Source organism: Ceratotherium simum, chromosome 18 (assembly GCF_057802395.1).
Source record: "Ceratotherium simum simum isolate JZ-2026a chromosome 18, ASM5780239v1, whole genome shotgun sequence".
Classification (NCBI taxonomy): domain Eukaryota; kingdom Metazoa; phylum Chordata; class Mammalia; order Perissodactyla; family Rhinocerotidae; genus Ceratotherium; species Ceratotherium simum.
In genome coordinates this window covers 7,640,289-7,653,908 of record NC_141917.1, presented here as the reverse complement: position 1 = coordinate 7,653,908, position 13,620 = coordinate 7,640,289, and the positions used below count along the sequence as shown (strand labels likewise).

General features: G+C 39.8%; 1 protein-coding gene across 3 annotated transcripts in view; it reads left to right on the top strand.

Annotated features, from left to right (window-relative positions):
• Window positions 1–7,933, top strand: part of SEMA5A (semaphorin 5A) — a 470,062-nt gene extending 462,129 nt beyond the window's left edge. For all 3 annotated transcript variants that reach the window (XM_004440053.3, XM_087443115.1, XM_087443116.1), the window contains one exon: window positions 223–7,933. In XM_004440053.3, coding sequence (XP_004440110.1) covers window positions 223–342 — 120 coding nt within the window. In that variant the 3' untranslated portion in view covers window positions 343–7,933. The remainder of the gene's footprint in view (window positions 1–222) is intronic.
• Window positions 7,934–13,620: the final 5,687 nt, after the last annotated feature.

The following is a 13,620-nucleotide window of genomic DNA, read 5'->3' as shown; positions in this document are numbered from 1 at the left end:
CTGGAAGATATCAAAAATTGCCAACCTCATTCTAGTTCTGAGGCAAGTGTTCAGCAAGGCTAATAATTTGAAGAAGCAAGAAAGTGAGAAAACACATTTTAGAATAATGGAGCCTTAGAAGAGAGCTCAAATTCAACGTAATTGTCTCCTAATTATATTCTCTTTCTGAAATACTACTTACTGAGTCTTCTCAAATCTTTTATTTTATTTTATATTTTACAGGCATTTAACAAAAACAACTTGATCCTAGAGGAAAGAAACAAATACTTCAACCCACATCTCACTGGGAAGACCTATTCTAATGCCTACTTTACAGATCTCAATAATTATGATGAGTACTAATAGCTCTTATATTTTTGGCTTCTTGTAATTCCCCAGTTCCTCAAGGCCTGTGCTCCATGACTGCTCATGTTTCCAAGACTTCAGAGATGAAGTTTGAATATATTTCAAGTGCATTTCAAGCTGCAAGTGTCCCTTTGCTGCCAAAAATAGATGTCCTTAAAAGCAACAAAAATCTAAATATGACATCGTGAAAATCTGGTCTACAATACTTGATCATTGTTGAATGAGCCATGGTGTGAAGTTTTTTATTGTGTTCAGTCCATTTTTCTAACAAGTCAATTGTTTTCTTGAGCTTTTTAATAAATATACCACCCACCTTGGCAGGAGTCTGTAGAAATATGAACGTCGTCTTGCTCTTGAGCATAAATCTTCATGATGTTTCAATTCAAGAAAATAGGCACTTTATATGAGAGCCTCCCAACCCCTCTACAAAGAGTGCTTAGGTCCATAATGCTGATAAAATGAAGAATATGAATGTGGCCATACAGTTATTCACTATGGATCTCCCATCTTTCCAATCTGGATAATACTGTGGAATTCTTGGAAGCAACTTGTGAGTTTGGACTTGGAAAGTTTCTTGCCTGAGGAGGCCCAGGGATTCAACTTGGCTTGCACCTGCAGAGGTGATGGTATGGGGTATGAGACACTGCACCCTTGGTCTTGATGCAGTAACTGTGTTATCACTGGGGGAGGTGAGCGTAAGGAACAGAGGGACAGACACGATAAAGGGGGAAAGTGTTCTGCAGGTTGCTGCGAAACTAGCCTTATTCTGACTTTTGGATTTCATGGCATTCCAGGGAGCACCTTGCCTCATGGGTAGCCTGGAAGCCCACCTGTCTCATCCATAATAATGTTCTGAAGAGCCAGTCTATAAAATAACCACTTGTTTCGCATTTGGATAGACTCTACATCTCCTCTCTCCTTGCAAAGAAAAATCTTGAACATTCATGATGCCAATGAGGAAAGGGTTGAAAGTACTGAAATATAATTGAAAACAACTTTTTTATTTTCTGTGTTATGGGAAGTATTGAAAGAACTGACATGTAATGAAAAGCTACTTTTATTTTCCATCTCTCTGATAGAACTAATGTACGGCAGTCAGCCCCTACCAAGAGCATTAATGATGTGTAACGCTGGCTTTCTGCAGCTTGTTGCTGTACATATTGAAGTGCTCCCCAAGTACCAAGCTGTCATTTGCTGCCTCCAGGTCAGGTGAGGAGGAGATGTTTAGCTCTGGTGCCTTTTGTTTTTATCCCAATGCTGCCTTCCAGTGCACTCGCTCCCCCTTCTCCCTGCATGGAGGCAACAGCATTTCAAGATGTACCTTGAAAAATCGGGTTATCTGGAAGTAAGGTTTTTAATGATCCCTGTGGTTCTGAGCATTGATCATTGATAAGCATTTCAGAGTCTTATAATACTATTCATAGTGGTTCCCAGGAGAAAAACAAAAAAAAGGATAAAGTACTCACAAACAACAGATGATAGCATATGGCAGTTGGTTGATAATTATTGAAAGTGAAAACAAGATTGAAACTGTTCATCTGACGCCTCTGGGCATTGCGATAAAGGCTTGAGTGGACATTAAAACATGTTCTTATTGAAAAATGAACCTTCAGATCTGTGAAAATATATACCATGGGCATTGAGGAACACAGACTTATTAGTATACGTGTTTTTACCCTATCCGATTTAAAGAAACAGTTTCAGAAAGTGTTGGGAAAATCCTATGTTTAGTAATGAATGTTGTTGAGTTCAAAATATTCTCATATTCCCAAATTTGCAGAAATGGCTCTACTAAAATTGAAATTTAAATGGCAAGTGGGCTCTGGGAGGTCTGATAGATTGTAAATGAATGATGTTCACGTTGCATCTCCTGCATTGCCCGTACACTGTGTGAGATTGCTCTGTCTCTACGCAAAGTCCACATTCAGCAGGTGAAATTCAGCCAGATGGTTTCCTAATTGTTCCTGGGTTGGATGTTCAATGGATGCTTCAACCTATCTCATCACTTTCCTGTAAAAAACAATGTCCTCACTGTGTAGCACATCTTAGCTGTTTTTTGAATCCCTTACCCCGGTATTTTCTAAGCATAAAAGGTCATTCTATTTCCCCTAGGAAAAAGGATACTAATATTTCAAAATAGTGTCGCTGATCTTGATGGGAAATGCTTTCTAAATGACATCAAAGCTGGTCTTTAATCAATTTTATGCAATGACTGGGGAAAACACCCTCCCCCACTACAGAATTTTCATGTTGCTGATTACATAAATCTTTGCGATTATCACTGCAAAGAAATCCCCTCATTTTTGTTCCCTGACATTCTATTCAAAGGAAAACTGTTCTGGCTCCTCTCTCTCTCTCCCCGTCCCTCCCTCCCCGTCTGTCCCTCTTGGGGGATACCAATTGGTTTAGAATAATCTTAGCTATATTCTAAGTATGTTAACCAGCTATGGAGTAACTTTTGTTTTCCCAGCACTATATAGCTGTTGCTCATGTGTATACGCATCCCCTCCATACCCCTCGTTACTGCATAAGTCCTCACGTGGTGGGCTTCCACAGTGCTATCTACCACTTCTACTGGGGTGTCCTTCACACACCAGCTCTTCTTTAGGCTGGGATATTTGAGATTTCTGCTGTCATTGGTCACATTTTAAATTTCTGTGTGACTTTTTCATTCTCTCTCTTTATCTTTTTTTCTTTCTCTTTTCCTTCCTCCTTTCCTTTCTTTCTTCCTTCTCTTTTCTTTCTTTCTTTCTCTCTTTCTTCTATCTTTTTCTTTCTTTTTGGTACAAGCAGCACAAATAGAGACTAATATTTTTAAGCTGCACTTCTCTGAACCCACCATAAAATGACATTAATCACAGTCTAATTTCTAAGATTATTCGTGGATACAGTTGAAGTTTGGCTGGTTTCCTTAGGAAACTGACTAATCTCACATGTACATGTGAATTCTTTGGAAGTGGTTCCCAGTGTGGTTCAGTGTCCTTTCTCCAGACTGGACTAGTCACCATGTAATATCAACCTTCAGTGAACTAACGTTTTACAGGAAGGAGAAGAACACATAATTCCTGCATGCTGCACAGCATGTGGCCTTCCCAAAATACCTCTGTAGATGAGTAAGTGTGATGAAACTGAGGGCCTTGTCACCCTGAGTGACATGGACCCACTGAGTTCTGAAGAGCTCTGGGGGCACAGGATCAGGTTTTGCTCCGTGAATACCCACCGTCACCAGGCTCGGGCATTTCCCTGCTCATCTGCCCATCTCCCTTCAGGCATATTTCTATGCTGCTGCCCCTGGAAGCTTACGTGAGGCGTCTGAACTTCCCGCTCCTCCAGGGACGTCTCACTAAGGCTACTCAAGTAGATTCTGACTAGAACTGGCATTAATACTGGGGAAAAAAGAGGGTTCCTTGTTTGTGTGTGTGAAGGGTGGGCAGAGAGTCTAAAGGACCTGAAGAGGAATTAACAGTGGATGGGCGTGAGGGCATCCCGGCCCCGGAGAAGCCTCTGTGCCTAGGAAGGGTCAGTCCCTGTGGTCCAGGGTGACTCAGGGATCTGACCATCAACTCGCGGAGTGATGCCAAAGAGAAAGGAAGCAAATGTGGGAGAAGATTGGATAAATGGGTGACTGTGAAAAGAAGGGGACCTGATCACTCCCAAGCCGAGTGTCATGGACCATCCCAGGTGGGGATCCATGACCCGCACGCACAGTCTTGTAGGTCTGATCCTGGGACTCTTCCAGGACCACCTGCGCGAAGATGTCCTTGTTCCTTATTTGTCCACAAAGGGGTGAACTTCATGCAAATCAAAGCCCATGGGGGTGAGCGTTTCCACTGGAGTCCTCGGTGGAGTTAGTGGGTCACAGTTATGGATAAGTCTCAGCACGGGGAGACTTTTCCATGTCCCGGGGGCTACCTGAGAGGGTACAATAGCATGTGGCTAAAGATCAAAGGAGGTTTTGTTTTAAAAATAGATCAAGTCTGCACTCAGCTAATCATCTTGTGTAAACACTTCCTTAATGCTTACTGAAGGTGCAGTCTTGATAGTGTTTGACTTTACAAATTTCCTTATGCTTCTTTGTGACTTTTTTTTTTTTGCTATTAGAATAAATCATGAACGGTTCCCTAGCACTGTCAAACCACTGTCAGCATTGTCTTTGCTTCATGGCCATCAACTGTTTTTAGCCCCAGGATGTCTTTTACACTGTTGGGATTTTCTGGTGTGTGGCATTTTGGGGTAACTCCATTGAATTCAGCATTTCTATCTCAAAAGATGGCTCTGGGGCACCTATCCAGAGGAAACAGGTACCAATGGTAGATCTTGTGAATTGAGTCAGCCTCAGAGCAGCAGCTCTTCATGTGGCAGTGCTGTGCCTAAGTCCTCAGCTCCAGTAACCAATGTCCATGAAGATAGGGAATTAAAGTGATAACCTTAAATCAATTCATGTGCAAACTCTCTGCTCTTTTTAAGATGATGCAAATAGGAGTTCACAGAACTTGGTGGCCATGCCCAGCACATTCATTCCTTCTAATGTCTTCATTATTTCATGATAATTTATGTTAACTTGGTGATTTTATGTTGACATGACATTACCAAATTTGATTACCTCTGATTATCTATTATCAGATACTAGAAAGACATTCTGAGCCTTGCGCTTCTCTGACCAATGGGTGTGAAATGGGAGAACATAGAGTGACATTCACTTTGACCTGAGAAATGCACAAAAGGGATGCCAAATATTTCACAGTGTATTACCATGTAGGATAAAATATTTGCAGACCAGAGACCAGTGTGGAATTTATTTCTTCTGTTCTCCCCTATTGAGGCCAGTAATAATAATTGATTTAAAGATGTTTTGTAATTCTACAAATACTGAATGAACGCATTCTGATTATCTATTTTGATAACCTAGTAAAACACAGGAAAAAATATTGCTTTAATCCTTGCTTCTTTTCTCTTTTGGAAATTGAAAAATAATGAACAAAATGTAAAGCTGGACTGTTCACAGGAATTTCTAAAATGACTATTCCATACTCTGTTTTTTATGGACTATGTTAAAGATGCATCATACATATTTTTTGGAGAAAATGGATCAAAGTCTTTTTCAATAGTCCTATGTTACATTATAAAAATTTGGTACATACTACAGAAGCATTAGGAATGGAGACTTCTTCTCTTTTGAAAATATAATTCACACTGCAAAGGGACTGAGAGCATCATTGAAACAAAATTCAGAACCTGACACAAAGTGTACCATTCCTATGAAAGCTGTCTCATACATTATTTTTGAAGGTCACTTTAGTTCTGCCATAGAAAGCAATCAAGCTTATTACCCATTACCAGAGTCAGCACCAGTTCTCATTCATGTTTTACTTTGTTGACATGATGACGGTAACTAGTCAAGGACACTTTAAAACCTGAAAGGAGAAAAATAGAGATAGAAAACCACTCCATGGCGTTTCTTAACTAACGTGATGGGTGGGCAATAAAATTCATTCCACCTCTTCATATTTAGTCAGAAATCTGAGGCCAGGAGTTCAAACATGATCCTGATCTTTCTAGGCTTGTTGGCAATTTGATGCCAAATGGTTCAAATATTATATGAATAGTAGTTCAAATGGTAGTTCGAAATCTTTCACATGTTAGATAAATACATGCTGGGAGTAAAATCTGGATTCTGGAAAATCCAAATTATCCTTCTATCATGTCGCTAAGAAGAGCATTGTTAACCACCCCCTGGAAGTGCAGATAGTTTAGTTTCCTATAAAAAGTTGCCAGTGCCTTGTATAAGATGATGATTTATCGTTTCATCTGGGTATTATTGGTTCTAATTCAAAGTAGAGGATTGATTGACTTTACTTTGAAGAAAATCATTCTCATATGCCTATTTGAACTCAGGAATTGAAAATGACCAAGAATCACATCATTGTCGGATGTGATTTTCGCCCCCACTCGGGGTGTAGCACCAGGATAGGGGCAATGGTGTGTTCAGAATTTAGGTAAACCAATCTCAGCCTTCCAGAAACTGATATCACTTTCATTTGGCATCTTCCAAATAACACCTTAGCGTTTGTTCTGTAGGAGGAATGTCAATGTGATGCCTATAGAAGTTAAAGGGTTTTGCCATTATCCCTCTTCAGGCAAGTCTATAGATACAAGAAAATCAGATACAGGTGGGTGACAGCTGGCAAAGATGCAGTGAGTGGTATGAGAAGCACCTAGAACATTGCCTGCTGGGTTTTTTGGGTTTTTTTTAAGTCAATGTCAAAACTGTTTTCACAAGTTCACAAAGTTATCCCTCTTAATTTGGGTTAAGAAAATTAACAGTGTTTTCTCTGCTCAAATTGATTGCTTTCCCCTGTACCATGACTATTGGCCAAAATCAAGCTTGAACTTCTACACTTTGAAAGAAAGCACACTATGAACGTTCAACACAAGAACCTACTGAAATTTTACATCATCTGCAAAGAAAATGCACAAACTTGGTCCAACATGGGATTCTTCAAAAGTGTATAACAAAACTTGTGTGTTATGCCACTTGATGGGACTTTTCAAGATGTTATGAAATGTTAAATTCCTCACTCTGTGTTAGTTTGCTCTTGTTATTTTGTAATACGAAATAAACTTATTTGGGATTGTTTCATTTTTTTCATTGAACTTTCTCCAAAGCCAACATCAGCCTTGGTAAATTGCAGAAAAAGTTACTGACCTGAAAATTAATTTTTAAAAGTCAATATGTTAATCATAATGGAGCTTTTTTAGAGTGAGGTAGCATTGTCTTCCCCTTCATTTGAACAAGAAGATGGAGCTTTGGGCGCCCTGTTTGAATGCTTGTGGATTGCCAGGTATTTCCTCACAGGGCCATTTGGTGCACCACATGTTTTTTCACTTTTTACATTTGATTTTCAGGGTTTCATTTGAAACCTTGTTGTTAGAAATGTGCAATACAGATTTCTGACGGGCTTCACTTTTATGTCTTCTGTTCATCAATTCGCTGGTCTTAAATGCTCGCTTGAGAGCTGTCCGGGTTTATATCTAAGGACGTTGTTTAATGACACCTGACAGATACATTGTTTTCAAAAATCGGTTTAAGACGTGAATTGTGGCAGCCCAGGCAGGGAGCTCATTGCCTGCTGCACTGGATCAATTATGGAAGTTCAGAGAAGGGGCGGAGGGGGGTTACCCAACCAATCAGCAGAAACCGACTCACACCTGCTCCTAGCCTCAACTTGGAGATAAACGAACATATTTATAAGATAAAATGAGCTGTTATCACAGAAGTGAATACATTGTGTTCACTCACTGCTCTTGGTGAATTGCCAATTTCTATAACCCAAACCTATTCATCTTTTTTTAAACAATAAATTCATGAAGAATGATCCTGGGTCCTGCTAACAGGGCAGCAATCTTCCTTTCATAACGACCCCCTCCTTATCTCTATCTGCCAACATTTTTGGGGACAAAATGGGAGAATCCTGATTATGTACAGTATAAATTGTATTATATTTTTTGTACTTATGTTTTATGTAAATAGTTTGTCTCATTCAATTGTATGTGAGCATTCAAATAAATCCTACCATTTAGGAAACAATTTAGTGGCATTTTTCTTTGCATAGCCTCAGAGTCCCCTTTGTCACCAGATGTGCTAAGGCTACTTGAAGGAAAGCATTTCAGCAGAGTGAGACTGTGGATGACCGCCTGGGTAAACCTCAGAACATGCTCCTGTTTGTTCTTCAGATCCTAAGGCCTCTTGAGTCGTGGCCAAGACAGGACCAGCCAGCTTCAGGATGATTCTGTGATGTAGTAGAGAACTTTTAGAAATATGTCTATGAGCAATAGGAAATGTGTGATAAGGAAACCAATCACGTTTTTAATTTACAAGGAGTCAGTATCAGATACTGTTGATGATTGATTTATTAAGTTATATTATGCTCATCTTCTCTCCAACACATCATATTCCATTCTTCTTTGCATAAAACAAGGCTTTTTTAGAATGAACTGCTGACTATCAGTCAGCATGAACACAGCTAGAAGATGCCTGGCCCAGGAAAACCACTCTCTTGAGTGAGGGCATATTTCAGTACTCACAATCCCATTAAATCTCTCTCTCTCTCCCTATCTCTCTCTCTATATATATACATATACACATATATGTATATATAAACATGTGTATGATTTTCTATATATATGAATATATATAAAATATAAGCTAGTGAAGCATGTTATAATTATTAAACTATTTTTAACCCCAGCTAATGACATATTAATTTTTCAAATCTATATTTGCCCAGATGACCCAGGCTGACTACACAGTTAAAAGACTTTTCTCTTTTTGGACAGTTGAATGTCCTTGAGTGGTAAAAGCATCCCAGAAGAATAATTTCCTACAGCTTCTTTGGGAGGTCTCCCCTCCTTGAGCAAGCTGACAATCTAGGAGATTATTAGCTCTGGCTGCAATTGGTATTGTCTGGGGAGTTTTTTAAAAAATATCACCCGGATGCCATCCCAGACCAATTCCATTTGGATTCTATCTGTATCCTATGAAATATTAAAATTTTAAAGCATTCCATGAAGAACCTACATTTGGCTGTTGGTTTAGAAAGCGAGTGGAAAAAATAAATGCTGTAGCACAATTTTCTTTCTTGTGATTTTTTTCTCTGAATGTTTGTGTTTGTAGTGATATATTCTAATATTTAGATGTTCTCACACAATACTCATGTATCCAACTCTTTTTAGAATCTACTTCATTTGTTCTTAAAAAAATAAAATTGAAATGTGATTTAAAATAACTTTCTGCACCTATTTGAAATACATAATGTAAATTTCCATTTAAAGTGTCTCCTCGAGCCCAGCTTGTGAAGAATAGCAGGAATGATTGAGTGCATTGACTGAACAACTGTAGATATTTAATGTAGGAGGAAATTGTCCTTAAAATAATATCCGAAACAGTATTATTTTTCTGGAATTATACTTGGTTTATACTCTGTTTATTTCTTTAAAGTAGTTTGTTTATAAAACCAAACAGAAAATGATGTCTGAAATGGCTTTTCTCTCATTAATCTGCTTGGCATACATTTTCCTTGGGGGTATTCAAAGCTCTCACCTCCCCCTGCAATCACAGTCGGAACCAGAACTGAAAGCAACAAGACCACATTTGATAAACATTTGATCATCCTGGGTGGCGCAGAGCTCTTTAGCCTAGCTGCTAAAAGCATAACAGAGGAAATAAAGTCCAAAGGTAACCCTTGGTAAAATGATTCCTCACACAATGCACAGGAACTGTAAGAGTTCATCTCTAGTTTAAAAAACTGCTATTAATATTTTGAAAATGATGCTTACCATGAAACACAGAGAAAGCTTGGCTGCATTATGATTTTTCAATCTTAATGTATGTGAGCTTAATGATATTAGGTATTTGTGGTGCCTTTGCCAGAGGGTCAATTGTTTGTCACAGTGGAGGTCTCATAGGCCATCTTTCTTTAGAAAGTTGGGTGTAGTGAAGACAGCAACACTCTAGTGCTGTGCAAATGCCTGTCCACAGTTCTCTTCAGTTTCCTCCCTCTCTTCAGCCTCAGAATTGCTCTGTGTCACTTCCTGTTTCCTGTTAGTAGAAGCGTGCACAGGATCTCTTTCTGCCCTGTCTGAGATCATGCGCCCCCTGGTGGCCAGGCCTCACCCTTCCCTGAGAGAAGAATGGTGGTGGCAGCCACAGGGCGCCATGAAAATCCCTGTCAGGAAGACAGATGGGCAGCCATTGCCAAACAGCCATTCAGAGAGGGGATTCAAGTGCACACACTTGCAGATAAGCACCACAGCTGGAAGTCTCCGTTCTGAAGCTAGAAAGTGCTCCTGTTGCTGAAGGGACAAGGGAACACACACTCGCACAAGTAACATGACAGCTGCAGGGGCTCCATTCTGAATTTGGAGAAACATTGTCCATCCAGTCATTTCAACTTAAATCTTTGTGACGTCTGCATTTTTTAGCACATACTCAGGATAGATCCCATTTTCAAAGCATCTGAAGCTTATATAATTTGGGGGACCTTTGAAAGGAAAAGAATGCAAAGTTCACGCTATGAAATCAAGTATGAAAATAAATATTTATTTAGATTTAGAAAAGAAATCACTGCAAACTTCAAATTTTAAAAAATCTGATAGAAACTACATAACTAATAAATTCAAGAAAAAATAACAGAACACTTGTGTTCATTAATTGCCAGACACACATCTCTAATACTTCCCTCACATTTCTTCTTTGCATATAGTTTGACTCATCATATGATAACACTTTTATAATATCTTTTTCTTTTGTGAGAACAGAAAATAATTGTAAATAAAGATTGATTTATCTTTATCAATAACACCTTGTAATCAAGTGTAAAATTTTAGGATTTTTGTCAAATTTTGGAACACTTCTATCAACTTTCGTTTATTTACGAACTGAGAGATTACAATGATTACCTAGACAAACCAGTGTGACTCCATGTTTCCAAATCTTCTTTCTCCTCCACTACTCACAGACTTTGGGGGCTGTGCACTGCAGGGCAGGCCCTTAAATACTGCATCTTCATGTCCGCATATGGATGACACAACAGAGGGAGGGTTAGTGCTCCCGTATGGACAACAAGATACCTACAATAACATCACTGTACATGGAAGTGACTGCAAACTGTATACACACATTTCTCTAAGTCCAAACTAAATGTATCTCCACCTCAGTTTCCCCAGAGAACCTCCTAGAAATATGAAGCATATGCTCCATTAACTCCATGATACTCCACTTCTGTACTACTAGGTATGAAGTTTGGGCTGGGTAATGGGAAGACAGAGTTGACTAAGACAGCTGTGCGTTTGATTTCCTTTCCAAGGGCCTGGAAACCCTCGTGGCAAGGAGGCAGCGTTGAGCTGGGTTCCAACAGTGGCTGTGATCCTTATTGGCTGATAACCTTGGGGCTGTTCACTTCTCTACACTTCAGTTTCTCATCTGTAAACGGAGATGGGAAGAGCGTCTTATTTTGATGATTCATCAAGTTAATACAAACAAAGCAAGTAGCAAAATGCTTGGCCACATACAAAGCGTTCAACAAATATGTCATTGCTATTTTTTCTTTTATTATAAATGGAAGTATAAAGTGAATAATATTTAGATAAGTAATATTTTATTAAACACCCCTTGTGGCAACTGGGATGTTGTATAATTAAAAAAAAAAAAAAATCCCACAGCAAGTGAAGAGAGGAATGTGCTTTCAAATCAAGTGATTATGAGAACAGATATTTGTCCATTACAGGAAAATAGTGAATCAGGTTGGTTGGGTGCATATTTTGGGGATTGTTTAACGGTTCAACTAATCATAAGCAAGTTAGCGTTATCTATTGTAGAGGTGCCAATGGAAAGAGAAACATGTAGATTCTAGATTGCTCTGTTCTGTGGAACGCAGAGCAACCTGTCAGAGCCAAGCTGTTTCCTCTCTTCACATTATGACAGAAGGACTTGCTCAAACACATAATATTCTTATAGCTCTTAGGAAGGAAGGCTTTCTGTACATCTAAGATAATATTCTCATTATTTATATGTATTATATAACCGAAGAGTGTGAGATACTTTAATTTGTTCAAGAATTATGGAAGAGAGAGATTTTCTGTGGTCAGTAGACAAGGTGGCTAATTATGTTGGGCTCTCTGATCTTGAGATAATCAGAGAAAGAAAAGAATTTTTAAAAGACCAGTAGCTTTGAGTGTTTTGGTTGTTTCTAATCTATTTCTCTTTTGTCACAATAAATGATGACGGAAAGCCCTAAAGGGTAAAAAGAACTAAAATCCAACCTCTGAACTTCCCTTCAGAAAGTAGAGCCCAAGGTCATCATCACAGCACAGAGGCTGCTCAAGAAGTGAGAGGAAAAACTGCCAATGAAAACATCTTTTATGACCATGATATATGTTCTTCATTTGATCTTTCAGTTTTATTTTTTACTATTTTATATTTTCAAAAGTTTTATAGAAATCAGGATTGGGAAAAGTTGTAAAATATACCAAAATTTAGACAGCATGGGTCCTGGAATTTCCTAGAAGTGTTTTACTGGGTGGAGGGGGCCCCGGGTAAGAGGCAGTGTGTGAAAAAGTGAAATCAGCTGGACAGAAGGGTGCAAGATTCATCCACAGTAGGACTCTAAAACCATTCGGTAGGATTTTACTTGCATACACTAACATAAATACAAAGTAGCCTTTGCCAAATTCTGGAGTTTGAAAGAGTGGGAAAGGAAAATTTTATAGAAAAAAAATAAATGTAAACATGTATTTTTAGCTATTGGGATTCAGTCCAAAGGAGAGCCACCAATAAAAGGATCAAAAGTCTAGAATTTTGTGGCCAACCAGGATTGAAAGCACGTGGCAGCTCACTGCACTGGCGCCATTCTCCCTGAGCCAGGTCCAGACCCAGCTGGATGCCTGGGAGCAGGGCCAGCTTTGGGCAGCAGAGCCAGTTGTCCACCCAGCCAAGGAATCCAGTATGGCAGGGCCTTTAGCAAATGACCAGAACCTGGGAGATGAGATTTCTCTAAAAGGAGAGTGAGGGTACCCATCACACCTGGCTGTGTGTCATGGGTGTAGGCATGTAGGTAAAAGCCCCATCCTGTGACTAGAAAGGGGCTGGGTGATTGCTCTGAAAGGAACATGGAATAGGTATAATGCTTCTGAAATAACTTAGTTTGCATTTTTTTTATATAACTTTATTTATTTATTTATTTTCCCCCCAAAGCCCCAGTAGATAGTTGTATGTCATAGCTGCACATCCTTCTAGTTGCTGTATGTGGGACGCGGCCTCAGCATGGCCAGAGAAGCGGCGCATCAGTGCGCGCCCGGGATCCGAACCCCAGGCTGCCAGCAGCGGAGCGCGCGCACTTAACCGCTAAGCCACGGGGCCGGCCCTTAGTTTGCATTTTTTTCTCCCAGTTATCTTGATAGTTTTTTTCCCTTGTCTCCTATCCCCTTTGAACTAAGACTGGGCTGTGAGCCCGCTCGCTCCAGCCAAGGTGTGTGCCAGCCTTGAGAGACTAGAGGAGGCCAGTCTTCCTTGTGTCCAGCATGACCAGGGTGACACAGAGGTCCCTGTGGGCTCTACTGATGAGAAAGTAGTGGAGGCCCAAGGGTCCTGGCCTTGCTGTGGTAAGAAACAAGGTGACCCCTGAGTTGGGGACAAGATGAGCCAGGCAGACACTCTGAGAGTCCACGCAGTCAGGAGGGCCATGGGGTGGCTGGGTCAGCAGGTAAGGGTGGGGAAGG